We start from the raw sequence: 20,227 nt of genomic DNA, 5'->3' as shown, positions 1-20,227 counted from the left end.
AATAATTACATAATATATTATTTTATTTAATTATTAATGTATATATTTTTTTACTTCTACTACTACTATTAACTGTGTTTTTTTATTATACATGTTCTCTTTTATTTTTAATGTAAACTTTAGAAATGCTTTGGCAATACATTTGTAACATTAGTCATGCCATTAAAGCAATTATTGAATTGAATTGAATTGAACTGAGAGAGAGAGAGAGAGAGAGAGAGAGAGAGAGAGAGAGAGAGAGAGAGAGAGAGAGAGAGAGAGAGAGAGAGAGAGAGAGAGAGAGAGAGAGAGAGAGAGAGAGCTACACAACATGCGGTGTGAACGTGAAGTGATTAGTAAAATGAGCGCGTGCTCGGTGAGAATCCGGTTCGTATTTTGCTCAGTGCCCATACGAGGGCGGGTGAGAAAGTGTCAGTTCTGCCAAATCAGACACAAACGAGTGTGTGTTCACAAACGACAACTAAACTTGGGAAAGAAACAAACACCGGAATAAACGATCCAGAAGACATTAGATAAGGTAAAAGCATAACGTACTGTCCTTCAAAGCAGAATTGTTCGCTTCTTACGGTACTTTTTCACTTCTGATTTTGATGTGAGTTAGAGTTTGACAGGTGCGACTCCATCTGTTCATTTCTCCTCGAGTACATATAAAATGTACTCATCGAGAGTCTTCAGTAACTGGATCAACCGGAGTTACATTGCATTAGTTTATGTTAATGTTATTTTGTGGAAGCAGATAAACACTTTCCCTGCGGATTGGTAAGCAATTATGTTTACTTTTGTCGTTTGTCCCGGTTTGTTGTGCGCATGCGCGACTTAAGCATCGCTCCGTCTGTCTGTTCATCTGAAAGTTTCCTGCTGCTAGTGAACATTTATAATGAAATCCACTATTGTTAGTTTTATTTGAAGACTTAAAAGCTTGGGAGAAATAATAGAAAATACAATTTTTTTTTAATGAAATCTATTTGACAGTTTTGCATACATTTAAATGAGTACATAAAATGCATGTGATTTTAGTGGTGAGGAAAACAAATTCATTTTGGCTTACCATCGTCAAAGTTTTAGACAGTTATCGTAAAAAATTGTGATTTGTGGTAATAATTATTTTTTAAATATATATTGTATGGGGAAAAACAAGTATTGGAGTCTCTTATTATAAAGTATCTGACTACAGGAAGAAATCACCCCAAAATGTACACATGCTGTGAATAAATGTATAGACCATTTTGAGGAATGTAAACAATTAGGTTCTAATGTATTTCCTGCTTTACATTTTTTATTTCCATAGCTTCTGAGAATCCAAAAAGGTTGTGATATTGAATAATAATGTTATGATAGCTGTTTTAACGTGAAAATGGAATTGAACTATCTCTGGTTACAGTTATGAAGTAGTATGATAACAAGCAGAAAATTTTCAAGGGCCAATGACATTACCACACTGAAATGGTCTAAAACAATAACAATGAAACCGTTTTTTAAGATTAATACAAAAAAAAAAACCATCTTGGATGGACTGAGGGTGGATACATTAACAGGAAACATTATTCTCTTTTATATAACCGTGTTCTTGTGGCATTAAAACCAGTGTATTAAAGTGCATCAATATCACATTTTCTTGTTTTAGGAATCTTGAAATGCCTTTAATGCATCTGGAGGACATGAATGAACATTAATGCAGGACAATAATAAACATTCATGCAGGTTAGTGCTCAAAATATTTGTTATAATTACTTGAAATTGGAATTCAATTTCTGCAATTTATAGTTATAGTATAGTTAACTCTGTAACACTTTACAAGAATGTTCCAATAGTTATTATTAATTATATTAATAATTATAATAAATATTAATTTCCAACATGAACAAAAATGAACAAAACTGTAATTATTATCTTTGTTATTGTTAAAGTTGTCCATTGTTTGATAACTCACAGTGCATTAACTAATGTAAACAAGCACAACTTTGGATTTTAATAACACAAAAAGTTCAACTATGATTATTAAATGAATGTACAAGCATTGTTCATTCTTAACTCATGTTAGTAAATACAGTTCAAGCCAAAATTATTAGCCCTCCTGTGATTTTTTTTTTCAAATTTTTCACCAAATGATGTTTAACGGAGCAAGGACTTTTTCACAGTATTTATTTTAATAAATTTGTCTTTTGGAGAAAGTCTTATTTTGCAATAAAAGCAGTTCTTGATTTTATAAAACCATGTAATGTTAATATGTTTAGCCCCCTTAAGCAATATTTTTAAACTGCACTTATAAATAAAATATAAAATAAAAATATGTAGTAAAATATTATGTACTGTCATCATGTCAAAGATATAAGAAATCAGTGGTTAGAAATGAGTTATTAACAGTATTATCTTTGGAAATGTGTTGAAAAATCTTTCCGTTAAACAGAAATTGAGGGAAAAGTATTGTATATTCACAAATGTAAGCTTATTGTAAAGTGTTACTATTAAGCCTTTATGTGTGTTTTATCACAATACCACAACTCTTGCAGTTCCCATATTTCCATCAGCAGCTCTTTTAGGTGCGGTTTCTCATGAACCACATCTACATCATTATCTTAATAACCCGGTGTGTTCGGCGTCAGGTGTGTCTGTAATGGAAGGGGAACCCGTACTAGATCTGTGTCACCTCACAGAGGTGGAGCAAACTGTAATCCTCAATGTTTTGCTGAGAGATGCTGAACTCCGCAGCCGAGAGGAAGGGAGAGTACGGTCAGTGTGTGCACATTGATGAACTTATTTGGCCAATATACAGTTGTGTGAAAAAGTTAGGACACCCTATTAAATTCCATATCAAAATATTATCTGTAAAAAACTTTAAAATCTTTTTGCAGGTCTTGAAATTTGGAAAATAAAACTTCAGGTGAACAACACTATATGCAGCAGGGGAAATAAGTATTGAGCACATCATGTTTTTCCTGGGAATAATATTTCTAAAGGAGCTGTTGACATGCAATTGAACCAGATTTTGGTAAAAACCCAAACAATACAAACATAAAAATAAAACAAAACAAAAAAAATATTGAAAAATGTTACGTGTAATAACAACGGAATGACAGAAGGAGAAAATGCTGAACTACTGAAATGTATTTAATACTTTATATAAAAGGCTGTTTTGGTGATGGCAGCTTAAAGACGCCCCTCATATGGAGTATGAAGTCACATGCATTGCTCAGGTGTGAGTTTTTCACAGACTTCAACAGAGTATAAAAATCTTGATGGCTCTGTGGGTCTCGTCTATCAAATCTGAGCTTTATTTTGTATTCTATATTGGATTCAGATCAGGTTTTTGGCTGGGCCATTCTACAGCTTGATTTTCTTTATCTGAAAGCATTTGAGAGTTTCCTTGGCTGTGTTTTGGATCATTGTCTTACTGAAATGTCCACCCAGGTTTTATCTTCAGTCCAACGTCTACATTAGCTGGAGGAATGAAGGAGCTAATATGCATTTACAATGATGAAGGGCAGAGGGTTGCTAAATAATCAAGAAATTTCAGCTGCTGTCTGGTTTTGAGTGCCTTTCTACACCTTTCTTTCTTCATGTGTTTAATACTTTTATCCTGTGTCATTTCATTTTGAGGGAACAGGGGAAACCACCGACAATAAAGAATGCATGATTATATGGTGTCATAAAAAAAATGTAAATTTGCCCAGTTTATTGTTGAGTTTTTGAAAAATTCCAAAGCATTTTCCCAAAAATGTGTCAAAATAAGATCTGTCACCAAAAATCATTCCATCTGCTGAAACACACAGAAAGTTGTGGTCAAATTAAGCCTCAAAATTACCCCAGAGTGGATGAAAACATCCTCAAGAGCACACAAGGGTTAAGTCCTGATATGGAAATAAAGTTTAATAGGGTGTCCTAACTTTTTCACATGACAGTAAGTTTAATATGCAAGAAACGGTAAAATATTTGTGTTTTCAGGAAGCTTCAGCAGACAGTGTCAGACCCGGTGCATTTGCGCTCACTCTCTGGTGCCTGGTTTCATGAAGAACGTGCTAAGAGATATGAGAAAGGAGGAGCTGATGTTGTTCATGCATCTTTACGCCGTAAAAGGCGAGGAAAAGGTCACATGATCTATAACAACTATCTTTATTTGCAGTGTTTATATATTTGCATGTGTCGCTACAAACAGTACTGTTTTTTTCTTTTATTTATGTAGATATTCCTCTGATGGCAATATTTGATAAAGGTAATAACTCTTCTCATGTACATGAGCAGCAAGAGAAAGACAAGAATGTGCAGAGAGATTTGCGGGATAATATAATTGAAAGAGAGGAAGAAATGCAGCAGGAACAGAAGGAAAGAGGGCAAGAGGATGGGAAAGGGTTGGTGCAATTTTTGGTGTAATCTTCATTCCTTAATTTTGGACTCCTGTGTTAATTTGAACAGTCTGTGTACTATGATCTCTGTGCATACTAATAAAGGCTGTAAAATTATATTGTGCCACAGTATATCGCAAAACAAAAATGTCAATCTTTGTCAAGCAGAAAAATGTTTAACCTATTAGGACAAACATTGGTGTTCCTATGTATAATAGTTTATTTTTAATAGATGAAAATAAAATAAAATAAAAATCCAATTATTAAAACATATTTTAAAATGGAATATACATAACTATTTAAATATGTAGTCAGGGACTGAGTGCAAAATCTTTTTTTTACATAATTGTTAAAGTATAGTATGGGTGTGCGATGTTAGCAGAAATGATCTCAATCTTTCCTAGGATTTTTTAAGTAATTATAATTCATATTATGCTTAAATGTTTTTTTTTTCCGGTGATGACTAGTTTAGCAAAAAATATGCCAGAAGAACCACCAGTAGGAGGCAGTAAATCCCTGTCTTGATCAGCTCATGTTTACCACAAAAAAAAAAAAAAGCCAGCATACATACTACACATGCTTCACTCTGCTCCTGGTGGCAGAAATATCCAATTGGTAATCCTACTATTTGTCCGCTTCGGTTGCATACAATCAGTTATACCTGCTCTTGTTCACATCTTTAATATTATTCATACTAGTTCCCACAGCATTTAATCAGACTCCGATAACCCCACTGCTTGAGAAACCCACAATACATCCAGCGCTTTCAGAAAACTACAGATCTGCCCACTGGTTTTGACATGCTTATTCCATGCTCATTTACAAGATCCTACTGTCAAACCATCATGGTTAATCTCAGGAACCACTCTCCAATAGCTTGAGTCTAGGTCTTGAATCATAAATGTCCAAGGTGCAACATTTAGCTGGGTTCTGCCTCTGGGTTCAGTCCTTGGACCACTTTTGTTCTCCATTGACATGGCATCACAAGGATCTGACACTGAGAAACATGGCTTTTGATATCAAAAATGATCTTAAACAATCCAAAGATTGCAATTATTATAATGATTATTATTATTATTAATATCTTACATGAACTTACAAGGATCTGACACTCAGAAGCACGGCTTATATCAAAACTGATCTTAAACAAGACAAAGATTGCAATTATGATTATTATTATCATTATTAATAATATCTTACATGGCATTACAAAGATCTGACACTCGAAAACATGGCTTTTCATATAAAAAAATTTATCTAAACAAGCCAAAGATTGCAATTATTGTTATTATTATTATTATTATTATTATTATTATAACTATTATTATTATTATTATTATTAATATCTTGCATAGGATTCCAAGGATCTGACACTGAGAAACATGGCTTTTCATATCAAAAAGACTGCAATTATGATTATTATTATTAATATTATTATTGTTATTAATATTAATGTTAATAACAATATCTTACATGAACTTACAAGGATCTGACACTCAGAAACATAGCTTTTCGTATCAAAAATGATCTTAAACAAGCCAAAGATTGCAATTACGATGATGATTATTATGATTATTATTATTATTAATAATAATAATAACAATATCTTACATGAACTTACAAGGATCCGACACTCAGAAACATGGCTTTTCATATTAAAATGATATTCAACATGACAAAGATTGCAATTATGATTATGATTATTACGAATCTTATTGTTATTATTATAATCAATAATACCTTACATGGCACTACAAGGATATGACACTCAAAAACATGGCTTAACATATCAAAAATGATCTTAAACAAGCCAAAAATTGTAATTATGATCATTATTATTATTATTACTACTATAGCACAAATGTTCTGCTCCAAAGTATTTTTTGGCGAAACATAAAAGCAGATATTGTGTGTAAAATCGAACTCACTATATATTAACTTTTTTGTTGTTTTAAACTGTTATTCGTATAACATTTGCATTTAAAACCACAAATAAGAATCTTTTTTGTACAAAAGTTATTGTTAGAAGTCAGTAATTAGGTTAAATATGATCCTCTGTCTTATATTGTGGTTTCCTTTTCAGTCTTATTTCTAATGCCATCACAATACCACAATCCAGGACAAGACACGTCACAAAGGTTAATTTACATTTCAGGTCATATTGTCTATTGTCTATGAAATATGTGCTACAGCCTGTGAGAAGTTTCATATAATATTCTTGCTTTAACAGAAGAATGAAATATTAGGCAGTGGCCTTGAAGGTAAACTAATACACTACACCAACAGCCAATTAATGATTGATAAATATGAACTAGAAATGCATCAAAACTGTTCACTTTCTCTCATTCCTCAGACAGTGTTGAAGAGTCAGAAAACAAAGAAAGGAGAATTTTGCCAATTACATCACCAACTCTTCAGGTCTGTTCAACACGGACAGTTGTACAAACAACACACACATCCTTGAAAACATGTTGTATCATGTACGGTATATCTGTGTTCCTGTAGATTGACTCAGAGGGAGACATTGACTCAGGAAGCACTGAAATAAACTATACTAGGTTTGGCTCAGTTACCAGCTTGACTTCCCATCATATGGTAAGTCACTGTCACGATCACCAGCGATCTAGGCTGGAGAACTAGGAGAACTACACATCTGCCACGATATGAAATACAACTCCCAGAAGTCTTTGCACTCACACACCAGTTCCTAAATCCCTGATTATACACACACACACACACACACACACACACAGCTGGAAGCTCATGATGGACTGGTAGCTCTGCATGATAAGGCAGCTCTGGAGGATCTGACAGCTCTGGCAATGGTGGAGGATCTGGCAGAAACAGAGGATCTGCTGTCGCTGCCAGATCCTCTGTCGCTGCTCGAGCTACCAGATCCTCCAGATACTCCAGAGCTGCCAGTCCATCATGAGCTTCCAGCTGTGTGTGTAATCAGGGGGAATCAGGAACTGGTGTGTGAGTGCAACTGGGAGTTGTATATCATATAGTGGCAGATGTGTAGTTTATGTGTGATCGTGACACATACATTGCAAAAAAAATTGTTTTACTTAACCGTTTTATTTTATTAAATGGAGAAGATTAGATACATCCTTCAAGGACGCAACAGAACTTTTGCTAAAATGTGGAAGTCCTTTCTTATGTTAAAACTCTCCAGCTGGATTTAGACTGATCACCCCTGCCAACCCCTCATAATAATGATACATAAGAGTTTGTAACCCTTTATTGTCTTGTATCTTAACATTGAGACTGTTGTATACAGAGGTATCTGTCCCTAATTTAGCTATGCACTTAGTTTATTTATTCATTCATTCTCCTTTGGCTTAGTCCCTGGGTCCCTAGTACTGGGAAACACCATACACTCTTAAATTCACACACTATGGCCAATTTTGTTTACCCAATTCAATTATAGCCAATGTTTTTGGACTGTGGGGGAAACCGGAGGAAACCCACGCCAACACGGGGAGAACATGCAAACTCCACACAGAAATGCCGGGACCCAAATCAGTGACCATCTTGCTGTGAGGCGGCAGTGCAAACCACTGAGCCACCGTGCCCCCCCTACTTTATTTAATAATTTAATTAATTCATATTTTCCCTCTCACCTACAGTGTTTTTGATGCATCTAAGTGAGTACCTATACAGCCTGTTCTTTGTATTCTCTATTTTTTTTTCTTTTTTCCTTTCCATCACTGTTCTTGATAGTTGTTGTTTATGTTTGAATGTGAAAAATGTTAAATACATCATAAAAAATGAAGCACTGACAAGTCAAATTCTGGACAAGTAAAAATGAATGTCTTGTTTTCAGAAACAAATGAAAAAAAGTTATTTGTTATTTCATTTGCTTATAACAGGCAAAATAACTGGCCACTATGATAAGAAAAATAAACTTATTTTTCCGATTATATTTATTACCACATGCACAGATTGTTTTGCTTGTGTTAAGGAGAAACTTACTTAATTAAAACCTTTTTTTCCTGAAAACAAGACAATAATTTTTAGTTGTCTAGAAAATCCTTCTTGATTCGATGATTGGTTCGATGTTTGGACTAAAAACAAGACAAAAACAGTTTTGTTTTTTTTTTGCGAATCAAACGTAATTTTCTGCCCCAACAAAAACGTTAAAGGTGCTAACGGTTCAGTTTGTGTTTGTGCAGATGAATGGCAGTCTGATGAGCCTGTACAGTGTGGGTGATTTTGGGGATGTTGTCGTATCTGGCCAGATCCAGTTCTCACTACAGTATGATGTCAAGACGGAGGAGCTTCATGTACACATAATACGCTGCCAAGACCTTGCACCAGCGCGCAAGAATCGATCAGATCCGTATGTATTATACTGCCGAGCTCCCATTCATTAACTCTTCATGAAACAGTAAATCAGGCAGTCATGCTGCTTAATATGTTTTTGTGTAAAACTTTTTTTTTAATCTATCAGGGCTGTTTGATCAATAGCAATGCTAAAGAACAGCATTTATTTCAAATGTCACACATTTATAACATTACAACTGCATTTAATGGCACTTTTTGATTCTGTTTGTTTGTTTCAATATATTCAGAATCCAGTATTCATATTTTGAATCCATATTCAATATCGAGCTTATTTCCCAGAATAATTGTGTGCAGTAATTACTCTGCTGTTATGCCATTCAAGCCATTTCAAGCTTTGCTAAAGAAATTCTTCTTCATGTCTGTGGTAATTATTGTGCATCAGACATTTAATTATTGTTGATTAGGCAAAATTTACTTATACTATTATAAACCTCAGGTCTTTCTTTAGTGAGCCACAATTTACAAAAAAATTTAATCTGAAATCATTCATTCATTTTCCTTCGAGTTAACCTTTGATTTATTCATCAGGGGTTGCCACAGCGGAATGAATCGCCAACTTATGCTGCATATGTTTTACACAGCGGATGCCCTTCCAGCTGCAACCCAGTACTAGGAAACATCCTTACACACTCATTCACACACATACACTACTGACAATTTACTTTATTCAATTCATCTATAGCGCATGTGTTTAGACTGTGGGGGAAACCGGAGCACCCGAAGGAAACCCGCACAAACATGGGGAGAACATGCAAACTCCACACAGAAATGCCAACTGGTCCAGCCAGGACTCGAATCAGCGACCTTCTTAGTGTGAGGCGACAGTACTAACCACTATGCCACTGTGTCGCCTGATTTGAAATCAGACCTTCTTCATTTGTTCTTGTTATATTGATTAAAATGACCAAATCTCAAAACTGAATGACAGAGCGTGATCACTAGAGGTTTGCGTTTTAAGGATAAATAGTAGTGTATACAATCAATTTCTTTACAAAAATCAAATCAATCTACATTTAGGTCTCAGATTATTGGTCACTTCTAATCAATAAAAACATACTGCACGTGAATTGGTTTTTGCCAATGCAAACATTTTAGGAAAGATGCATCATGATTTCAATGTTAACTCGTATCCATTGCACATGCTTTAAACCAATGCACAACATTGTTAACTTTATTTTAATCAGGCAATCTGCCCATCATCCCAAGTCTGAGGTAATTACTGTTTATATCAGAAACTGCCATCCTGAGGAATAAAGGTGAATTACACTTATTGAGTCCTTAAATACTTAGTTATTGTTGATAAAAAAAGTATAGCGATACTACATTATCCTGCAGGTCTTACATTTAAAAAAAATTCATTTGAAAACAGACGTTCATACTTTTTTCTTGTTATATTGTTTATGATGGATAGATTGAGCATTATTAAGAAGGTTGATGTCAAACTTTTCAAAAATGAATTACAGTGAGGTTTGCATTTTTAAAAGGTCACAGGAAGTGCTTTAAATATGAATTTTTATATGATGCTTGATATGAATTTCATAATGATGCTTGACGTAATCTCAACCGAAACACGAAGAGAGGGTGGGAAAGTGTAGCTCCTCCCCTTTTTAAAAAACAGCCAATAGCATTTTGTTTCATCACCACTCGGCCAGTGAGAGTGGATGAGCTCAAGCACATCAAATGAAAAGCAAATGAGAAGCATCTTAAAGGGGGCGGGGCATGTCCGACAATAGAGAATTTGATTGGTCAAGATTTGATGAGAAACTGAAGTATGAGGTGACGTGAATAAAACTGTTCACCCATTTAGGTGGAAGTGACAAACTACAAGCTTGAGTTTTAGTCCCTAAAAATGAACAATACTGATACTAACATCTAAAACACCTTTATTTTAATTTCATGGGACCTTTAAAGGTTAAAGCAGTGTGGACATTTCAATGTCTCTTTCTCTTACATGCAGATATGTTAAAGTTTACCTGCTCCCCGACAACACTTCCCGCAGTAAGAAAAAGACTGCAGTGAGGAGGAAAACGTTAAATCCAGTGTACGATGAAACCATGACGGTCAGTTTTCTGTTATTTAATGATTAACTAATTGCTTTGTAATGCTATTACTCGACTAAGCTATAAAATGTATGTGTATATCAGTACAAAGTACGGCGACTGGACCTCCCGGCTCGAGTGTTGAGTATGTCAGTGTGGCACATGGAGAGAATGAGGAGAAACCTCTTCCTGGGAGAGCTGGAGGTCAGGCTGGGTCAGTGGGACTGGAGCCAGAGCCAGCCGATCTGGCAAAACCTTCAGCCAAGAGTGAGCACTTTCCACAGATAATCCGATGACAGAATTGATATCAATAAATACTCTTTTTCTTCATGTAGGTTCAGTTGAGTCCAGAAGCAATCATCAGCAGAGGAACCATTCTGTTCTCAATTAAGTTTGTACCTCCAGGTTCAGAGGGTAAGTCTAAATAGATATTTATTATTTTTACCTTTTTTTTAATCCACATTTAGGCCAGGTTTACACCAGGGATGGTCCTAGATCCATTTTAGGTGGGTTATAGCCCCCTGTCTGTTATTTCAGCTCCCAAAAACTATAAACTTTTAAACTATAAACTGCTTTCTATCATGTTAAGCCTGCATTGATATATTCAGTGTATAGCTCCACAATTAATCAATTAAAAAATTCCAATCAAGCAATGCTTTTCATTAATCCCATCTCAAGTGAATGATGCTAACAATGAGTTTAAGTGGTTGACTCAAAAAAGAAATGGAGACAAAATGTCGCAGGTATGGCAATACAATACAATACAATACAAAACTTTATTGCCAGACTTGCATCTGAAATTTTTCTTGTGTAACAGCATGATTAATACTCCTTACAAAGAGATAAGGACTAATACAAAATAATAATAATTTTACACGGACTTCAGCTTTAAGACTTTTTATTTTCACTTTATTAAAACTTGACCCTCTAAATCGATGGTTAGACTTTAACGGTATAAATTCATGATTCAAAATCATGTTCAAAATCATGTTCCTTGCCAGCCTCGTGAGGTTCTTGTAATACAGCGGTTATCTTGCACCAATGACAATATTGTAGCTAGCCTAGAGTCGGCGTGTGGGTTTAATATTAAAGTCCCAGCCTAATTTGCGCAGACACGTGAATTTTTTAAAAGCTAAACTATTAGATTAGAAATACAACACTAATGTCAGCATAATAACAATTACCTAAAATGATGGAAACTGTCGGGGAAAATGTACTTAAAGTATATTTAGATTTTTTTTTATTACATGTACTGCAGCCAGCCACCAGGGGGCGATCGAAATGTTTTGGCTTAACTTTTCAGGATGAAAGACGAACTTGGTGTAAATAGAGTGTAAAACATTTTCATCTGCTTGAAAACCAGCCACAAAACCAGTCATAAGTGTAAATGTTTTGAAATTGAGATTATTACATCATCTGAAAACTGAATAAATAAGCTTTCCATTGTAGTATTGTCTGTAAGGACTATATTTAAGTGACATACAACTATTTCAATTTAATAAAATCAAATTATGTAAAAAATGTAAATACTGAGGAAAATCACCTTTAAAGCGGTCTAAATGAAGTACTTATCAAAGCACTTGAGTTTTGATATATTAACAGTAGGAAATTTACAAAATATCTTCATGGAACATAATCATTACCTATTATTATGATGTATAATATAATGAGTTTTGCCACAAAAGAAAAATCAATCCACTTTTTTGGCTATTGTCAAATATATACGTATGCAACGTAAAACATGTGGTCCAGTTGCACATAAAATATTAACAATTTTACCCTTGAAAATTCTTGGCGGCCTCTTTATGTCTTGTTTTTTGTGTTCTGTGTTTGTAGGAAGTGGAAATCCACCGACTGGTGAACTCCATATTTGGTTGAGAGAGATTGTTGGTTTACTTCCCACAAAACGTGGCGCACCTAATACATATGTAAAAAGGTGTGGGTTTCTGCATGTTCGTAATAGATAAGCTTGCTGTTTTTTGTTTTTGTGAGCACATCAGTATGGTATGTGTGTGTGCAGTGTGGTTTTACCAGATGAGAGCGGCGTCAGCGGTCAGCAGACTCGTGTGGTGCGCGGTTCTGTCAGCCCAGTGTTCAATCACACCATGGTTTATGACGGCTTTCAGTCCAGTGACCTGATTCAGGCTTGTGCAGAGATAACAGTCTGGAATCCACATCCCTCCGGCTGTCTGGGTGGAGTTCGCCTCAGCACTGGCTCAGGTGAAGCGTAATAATCTATACAATACATCAAACAGAGCTCTTACACCTTTACCAAAGTCAAATTGAAGCACTTTTCAAGCGCTTTCCATGTGCATTTTCAAACTATATATTTACACAATTCATCACATTATATAAGATGCTATTTGTTATGTTAAGGACAAGTTTTGATGGCATGTTTGCCCCAAGCCCAACATTGAATTTCTGTCACTCTCTTAAATGTAATTCTCACATCTTAAATGTCTTTCATGTATCATTTTCATATCATTTTATTTTTTTGTTGATATGTTACTGCATATTTAGTAAGACAATAGTATTATAAGACATTATTATGTAAGCAAAACAATTACATTTTCAAGCAGTTTCAACCACTTTATCCAAAATCTAAGCACTTAATATAAGATTCACATAAAATTGAAGCATTTTCAAGGATTTGCTGCAGTTGTAAGAGCTCTGATGAAAGTCAAAAGTAAATGTTTATTATATAAACATTAATTAATTATATATTATATATATTTTATTAATCATATTATTATTTATTATATAAAATTAATACAAATTTAGGATTCTAAAACAAATTAAAAAAAAAACAAATATGATCAGGTTGCATGCTAAATTAAAATTTAAACTCTGAATATAAATATATATATATTCCTCAGTCTATAGGTCCTCAATTAAGGGAATGCGGCCCACAAGGTGATTCAAGATGACTTAAAATGATTTCAAACAAGGGCATAGGTTTGCACTTGACATTAGTGGGGGCGAGAGAATACCCCCCCCCCCCCCACACCCCCGCCAAGAATGAATATTTGTTTTTTTTTACATTATATATTTTATATATTTCTATTAATTATTTAACTGCTATTAAACTATATTATTAATTCATGCAATTTATTTAGTTAAATTAAATAGTCAGGCGCGTAGCTAAGGGGGTTCAGGTGGTTTGAAAGACCAAAAGTTGGATTATTATTATTATTGTTTGAATTTATCTTATTATTCAAATAGCCAAACTCCCACAGAGGAAGGTTGAATGCACTGGCCAGTTTGTTATTTGCCAATAGGCTTCAGTTTTTAATTTAAATCAAGTTTTAACAGATTTCCCCAAAAAAATTATGATTAAATAAAATGTCTTTTAAAAATAAGTATATTTTTATATTTGAAGAGTTTAGATGCAAAAACCTCTAAATACCATTTAATATCTTTTCTAAAATTAACGTTTTTCTCCAACTCCTCAGTGATTTTAATTTTACCGTGATGAATACGTCCTTTCCATTACCTTTAAAGTGAAATAATTGAACATAAATATACGAGGCTGAGAAAAATGCTCATTTTACATGGCATTTAGAGGTTTTGGCATCTGAACTCTTCATTTCTTTATTCTAAGACTTTAAAGTTCTAATTTCTGTGTGCACATGTGTAAATAAAGCAATTTGACAAAATAGTAGGAAAATATTTTTTTATACATCAAAAAGTGTAGTTTTAATAACTATCCAACAAGATAATCCAGCAAAAATTAGTTTTTAATATGTCACTAAAATCTAATATTTATACCTCAATTAAACAGACTGAATAATTAATCAGGTGAATAACTGCAAAAAGGTTCAGTTTTTCAGAAAACAGATAACCCCTCCTTTCAATAAGCTGGCTACAGGCCTGAAAGTGTCATGTTAAAATAATGTTTATTAACTGATGAAGAGAGAGTTTAATAAAGACTTTCGTTTATTTTTCGTACAAATTAAACGTCTCATAGTATTATTAAAAGATGGAGCGCAGGCTGTAGTTTTTCTGACAAATTGTTTCAACCAAAATTGGAGATGTTACTCTAAGAGATCAGGAGAACTGGCAGGGTCATATACGTTTACATGTTGGTGTTTATTCTGGGGTTAGTTTTCAGGGAATATTGTTTACAGACAACATCAGTCTGCTATAACGTTAGACTGACCTTAAAGCGGTACGAAACACTAGCAAAGCGGCATTATCATGATGGACTCATTCAGTAGCGAACTCATGTGACTTACACTTTTCATTGAAAAAAGCTCTTTATGTCCACCTTTTTTTGCTACCGCCATCCTCACCTGTGTGTGTCACACACATCTTACGGGAAAATCCCCCACGCGCAGTTTTGGCGCTGCTTGTATCTGAAAGCAGCCTCTCACATGACAGCAGGGAAAGGCACAGCCAATCACAATGTTCATATGTGTCTGGGGGGGCGGTGCTACTCGAAGAGAGAACGTGATTTAACCCTTTCGGCATGTCTACGTTAATATTGACAGCGCGATGTTTTTAAGTAAATTAAATTATTGGTGGGAACATTTCAGTAGTTGGTGGATATTGGTGGGGACACGTCGCCTCCGTCCATCCTAAATCTACGCCCCTGATTTCAAATAAGATGAATCCATATGTATAATAAAACAAAATAGTAACTCTTTAATTCAAGTACCAATTTTCACTATTAACTAGCAGCTTATTACCTGCATTGGCTGTTTATTAAAACTTATAAAGCACATGTTCGGCATGATCTTATTCTACATCCCTAATCCTGCCCAATACCTAAAACCAACTTTAACCTTAATAAATTATAATAAGCAACATGTATTATATTTGTTTATTTAGAGTTTATTGAAGCAAAAGTCATAGTTGATAGTTTGTTAATAGCAAAATTACCTTAAAATAAAGTGTGACCAACAAAACTAATAAAAATCAATATATTTCTGGTTATTTGGTAAATTGTCAGACAAGGAGGCCTATAAATACTTTTGTGGACAATGCAGCTAAATAGGTTGTGATCCACTGAATAAAAAATGTGTAATAGCAAATGACCTCTATTCAGTAACTAGTTTGAATCACAATACTGAGGTCATTTCCTATTTACTATGACCCTTTATGTGAAGCTGCTTTGACACAATCTACATTGTATAAGCGCTATACAAATAAAGGTGAATTGAATTGAATTAGCAGTCATTGCATGATTCATTTAAAAAGCTCTCAGTTGGATCTGGAAGGGGAAACTCCTACAAATGCTTATGCAATAAAGTCAGCTGCAGAAATAAAACCATCCATGCATTCTACATCAGAAGTTTGTCACTATGTGTCAACAGTTTTCTGCATGCTTTTGTAGAATGATGCTAAATCTGACCATTGCCTCCCTGTGTTGCAGGCTTGAGTTACGGTCAGTCTGTTTGCTGGATGGATTCGACAGAAGATGAGATCAACGTGTGGTCAAGTGTGATTCAGAGCCCCAACAGCTGGGTGGACACTAGTCTTCCCATCAGAACAAACCTACAGCTCTGCTCTGACTGAACTCTGCTTAACCCACTGCATGAATATTCATCACATGACTTTAGATGTGTAAACTATTGGGTTAAACCTGGTGTACACTACATGACTTTTGCACTTTTTTTTAACATCATTTGCAAAAACGTAGACTTTTGTTTATAGCTTTCATGCAGTAGATGGATAGCAAATATGTTTGAGATTTTGAGTTGATTTTAGAGCATTATGTTGTATAACATGGTCAAACTCACTGCCATTCACCTCTAAATACTCTAATCAGTACAGGATGGGAATGAGACTATTCAGACGCCATTTTCTATTTTGCTTAAGAAGCGGATTTGTTACAAAATAGTTCACACTTATTTCATATGTATTAGTTTATTTACAGTTTATACTATATATGTGGTTAGATTATATATTTTAAGTTCTTAAACTGAGGATTGTAATATTTTCATTTTTCATAAATGTTTTGAATAATTACATTTGCAAAAATGGTAAAACATGATTTATGAAAATGAATAAAACATTCTGTTTTTGCTAAATAATTTTTGACATGCTGACGGTTCTGTTCAAACCCTAATGTAATCAATATTAACTAGTGATTAAAAACACTTTATCCATTATGCTCATTTAATTACTTTTCCCCACAACAATACTAGTTATGATATTGTGTACGCTTTTATATTCACTACAAGATAAGGTGATGCAACTATTGTGAAAAATAACTAATCTAATCATTGCTCCAATGACACACACAACCCGGAAATCAAAGTGATGTAAGACTTTTCCAAAATCCCAGTAGGCTATTAATGTCTTCGTTTCCACTTTCCGACTATATAATAACCCAGCAAGCAATAGCCGTCATTTCACCGGCTAGGTGAAGTATAGACCAGATCTAGCCCGGCTACGTGTAACCCAATTTTAGCTCGAAAAACCTTAAATTTGGTTGCATGTTGTTTTTTGCTAAATAAAGCTTATATATGTATGATACTCCATCATGTAAGAAAAGTCAATAACGTTTATGAGGTTCCAGCAAGTAATAGACGTAGTTTCAGTTTCTCGGTGAAGTATACCAATCTAGTCCGGCTATGTGTAACCCATCTCTAGCCCAAAAAAACCTTAAATTAGCTTACCTGTCTTTTTTTGGCAAAATACCTTGTGATATGTATGATATTCCTTCAAGTAAGGAAAGTCAATCGCATATAAGGTGTTTGGGTATTTAAAAATATATGCTATTTTCATAGTCTCAGCGTAGCCTTGAATTAGCTCGTCGTCCGGCCGGCTATTTATAGCCCACTGATAGCCTAAACTGATTCACTGTATTTGGCCATGCAGCGCGTGCATCACGCACGCAGTATCAGTAAGTGTTAAGGTGTAATTTCGTGACATGTTCTATTTGTAGCCATAATTTAGCTTTGAATTAGATGGGCTTTACCTACCTCATAAAATTGATATAAAAATTAATTGCAGACTTATTGCCTTTTTATTTTTAATTAAAAATGAATATGGTATAATATATTTTATTTATAATATATTACCTATATCTTACGGTAAAACAAGCCAGATCTAATCAGTTAAGAAAAATCAATGCAATTCTGTACTCCACATGATAGATGGCGGTATTGCACATTTGTCGAGTCGGCTCGGCTGAAATGGACCAACAAATCAAGAGGAAGAAACTGTTGTGGTTTGAAATTTGTAGCGCGTTGGATTGCGAGCGCGAGTGCCCTGCAAGGTAAGTGTAATCTGCTTTAATATCATGTTGTTTGACAATGTTTTTTATTAGATGTGAGAGTTTTAATATAGTATTACGCTAATATCAATGGACAGGCACCATTTATTCCAAAAATCTTAGACAAACAAAAACGGTGTGAGGGAGTGTTACAACATTTTAAAGACGCAAAATGAAACACTTATTAAGCAAAGTTCGGTGATTAAGAGCATTTATTGTGTACATTGCGAGTCGTCTTAATTAAATTGCCTCATGAAGTCAAATAAAAAAGTCAGTCATGAGATGAAACTTATGCAGTTCTGACTTTTAAATCATGTTTGCTTGTGATTTCATAACAAGAGACTTAAACACAAGCACCAAGTTAATTCTGTTTTTAGAAAATCTAATCAAGTTAATTTCAGATTTTTTATTAATTTATATTTTATAAATAAACTTTACTATGTTATGGAAAATGTCATTTTTTTAGTCATATGAGTAACTGTATTTTGACTTGTCACAGTAAAATCTAGTATAAAGTAAGCTGATAGTTATTATTATAATGCTTCTCTAATATTTGTAATTATTTGTTTTTCCTCCACAGATATTTGAGTGTGGCTGTGTAAAATGAGCAGTCTAGCAGGTATGAGTTGCTTAAACACTTTAGACTAAAACATTTACACTATGACCACATTTGCTGGTTTCCCTGTCCATATGCAGATTGCCCATGTGCATTCACAAGCTGGATGAAGCTTTCGAGTCACATCAAACACACAGAATGAATATTTAACAATATTTATGCATTATCCATATAACTGCTGTTGACAGAAAGAAACATTGAATATAACACATTGATACTAAAATAGTTAAAATAAGTTAATTGAATTGAAATGTGTAAATAAGTAATCAGCTTTAAGCTGTGGCTAACTATTTTTTATGTTAATAGATGTTTTTTTTCTTCTAGTTTTAATATGTAACCATCAAGCGTGATTGTGTCCTGAAGACCTACCTCATTTGAAGAGTCTGTGCATCTACCTCAATGAAGACTTGTAAAGGAATATGTGGTAAGTGTATCAACCCATCTTCCTTTCATAAATGTATTTGTAAAACTCACAGTCACAGGACTTGAGTTAGCAACACATCTCAGTATTTTCTCTCCTTTTTCTGCAGGACTGAAAGTGGCTGAATCTCAATGCACACACAACAGTGGAGATCTTTATCGTTTGGGCTGAGGATGCTGGTCCTGGGGACAGACCTACAGATGTTGGTGTAGAAGTTTTGCAGAACCTGCTGAGTGTCACATAGATTGGATGGACTTTTTGGGTTCATGTACACTTAAAGGGTTTTTTTAACCAGAAATGAAAATGTTTAATTATTCATGTCGTACCAAACATTTATTTGTCTTCGAAGTACAAATTAAGATACTTCAAGTGAAATCTGAGAGCTCTCTCATTCTCTATAGACAGCAATGGTCCCAACTTGTTTAAAGTCCAGAGAAAAACCTAAAACATCCTCAAAACAGACCACATGCTTTCAGTTGTTCAATCAGAATATTTTTAAGCTACAAGAATAATTTTGAGTGCATATAAAGCAAAAATAACAGCCTTTGAGTTTCTTTATTCTGTTGAACAAGATATTTTGAAGAAAGCTGAATACCTGTAACCATTGGTATATAACCTGTACTTCCATGGTATGTTTTTTACAGGTTTTCAGCTTTCTTTAAAATATCTTCTGTGTAAACAGGAAAAAAAAAGTTTTTATCTTATTTGTTTTGTCATAACTTTAACATTTTTATATATATTTATTTTGTATTGTTTAATGTTTTTAATATTGTTAATGTTGCTTTTATTAATAAAAGCTTTGTTTAATTAGTTTGAATGGATTGCATTTTTGAAAACCTGTTGATCAAAAATGTTGATATGTATATGTGTATTTGTGTTGTTTATTAAATGTATAAACATAATCATTCATTAGCTGAAATTTTGATGACTTGTTTATGCTTGGGCTGTACTTGGACATCTATTAGATTTTCACTGACAGCCCAAATTTAACCATTATTTAGCCTAGACCAAAATTCACCGGCTTTTAGACATATATATGTAGCCGTTGAAAAGGCGTCTAAATCACGTCTAGTCTAATCTTGGGCTATGGTTAGACGTCTATTAGATTTTCACTGACAGCCCAAATTTAGCCGTGATTTAGCCTAGACCAAATTTCACAGTCTAATAGACGTATATATGTAGCCGTCTAAACTTGGGCTATGCTTAGACGTCTATTAGATTTTCACTGACAGCCCAAATTTA

General features: G+C 34.1%; 1 protein-coding gene and 1 long non-coding RNA gene across 5 annotated transcripts; both read left to right on the top strand.

Annotated features, from left to right (window-relative positions):
* Positions 1–400: 400 nt before the first annotated feature.
* On the top strand, positions 401–16,656 carry sytl1 (synaptotagmin-like 1). 4 transcript variants are annotated; one of them, XM_056480524.1, is made up of 16 exons: positions 401–517; positions 1,625–1,701; positions 2,604–2,730; positions 3,943–4,085; positions 4,181–4,346; positions 6,424–6,478; positions 6,571–6,601; positions 6,694–6,758; positions 6,846–6,935; positions 8,516–8,682; positions 10,645–10,747; positions 10,832–10,993; positions 11,062–11,140; positions 12,563–12,662; positions 12,747–12,946; positions 16,101–16,656. In XM_056480524.1, exons 3-16 carry the CDS (start codon positions 2,615–2,617, stop codon positions 16,241–16,243), a joined length of 1,620 nt encoding a protein of 539 aa, XP_056336499.1. In that variant the 5' UTR covers positions 401–517; positions 1,625–1,701; positions 2,604–2,614; the 3' UTR covers positions 16,244–16,656. The 4 variants fall into 4 exon arrangements, with proteins under 4 accessions (XP_056336499.1, XP_056336496.1, XP_056336498.1 ...); XM_056480521.1 differs by having other exon boundaries at positions 2,532–2,730; XM_056480523.1 differs by having other exon boundaries at positions 2,529–2,730.
* Positions 16,657–17,073: 417 nt separating this feature from the next.
* Positions 17,074–19,624, top strand: LOC130247079 (uncharacterized). The gene is made up of 4 exons (XR_008839489.1): positions 17,074–17,951; positions 18,529–18,567; positions 18,889–18,988; positions 19,095–19,624. It is a non-coding gene; the product is annotated as an uncharacterized LOC130247079 (long non-coding RNA).
* Positions 19,625–20,227: the final 603 nt, after the last annotated feature.

This window comes from Danio aesculapii, chromosome 19, assembly GCF_903798145.1.
Source record: "Danio aesculapii chromosome 19, fDanAes4.1, whole genome shotgun sequence".
NCBI lineage: Eukaryota > Metazoa > Chordata > Actinopteri > Cypriniformes > Danionidae > Danio > Danio aesculapii.
The sequence above is the reverse complement of the archived record's forward strand: the minus strand, read 5'-3'. Positions and strand labels throughout refer to the sequence as shown.

Coding starts and splice junctions, on each gene's coding strand:
- sytl1 (XM_056480524.1), top strand. CDS start 2,615: ATGGAAGGGGAACCCGTACTAGATCTGTGTCACCTCACAGAGGTGGAG. Junction 6,479..6,570: donor GGACAAGACACGTCACAAAG/GTTAATTTACAT, acceptor TTGCTTTAACAG/AAGAATGAAATATTAGGCAG. Junction 12,947..16,100: donor TCGCCTCAGCACTGGCTCAG/GTGAAGCGTAAT, acceptor CCTGTGTTGCAG/GCTTGAGTTACGGTCAGTCT.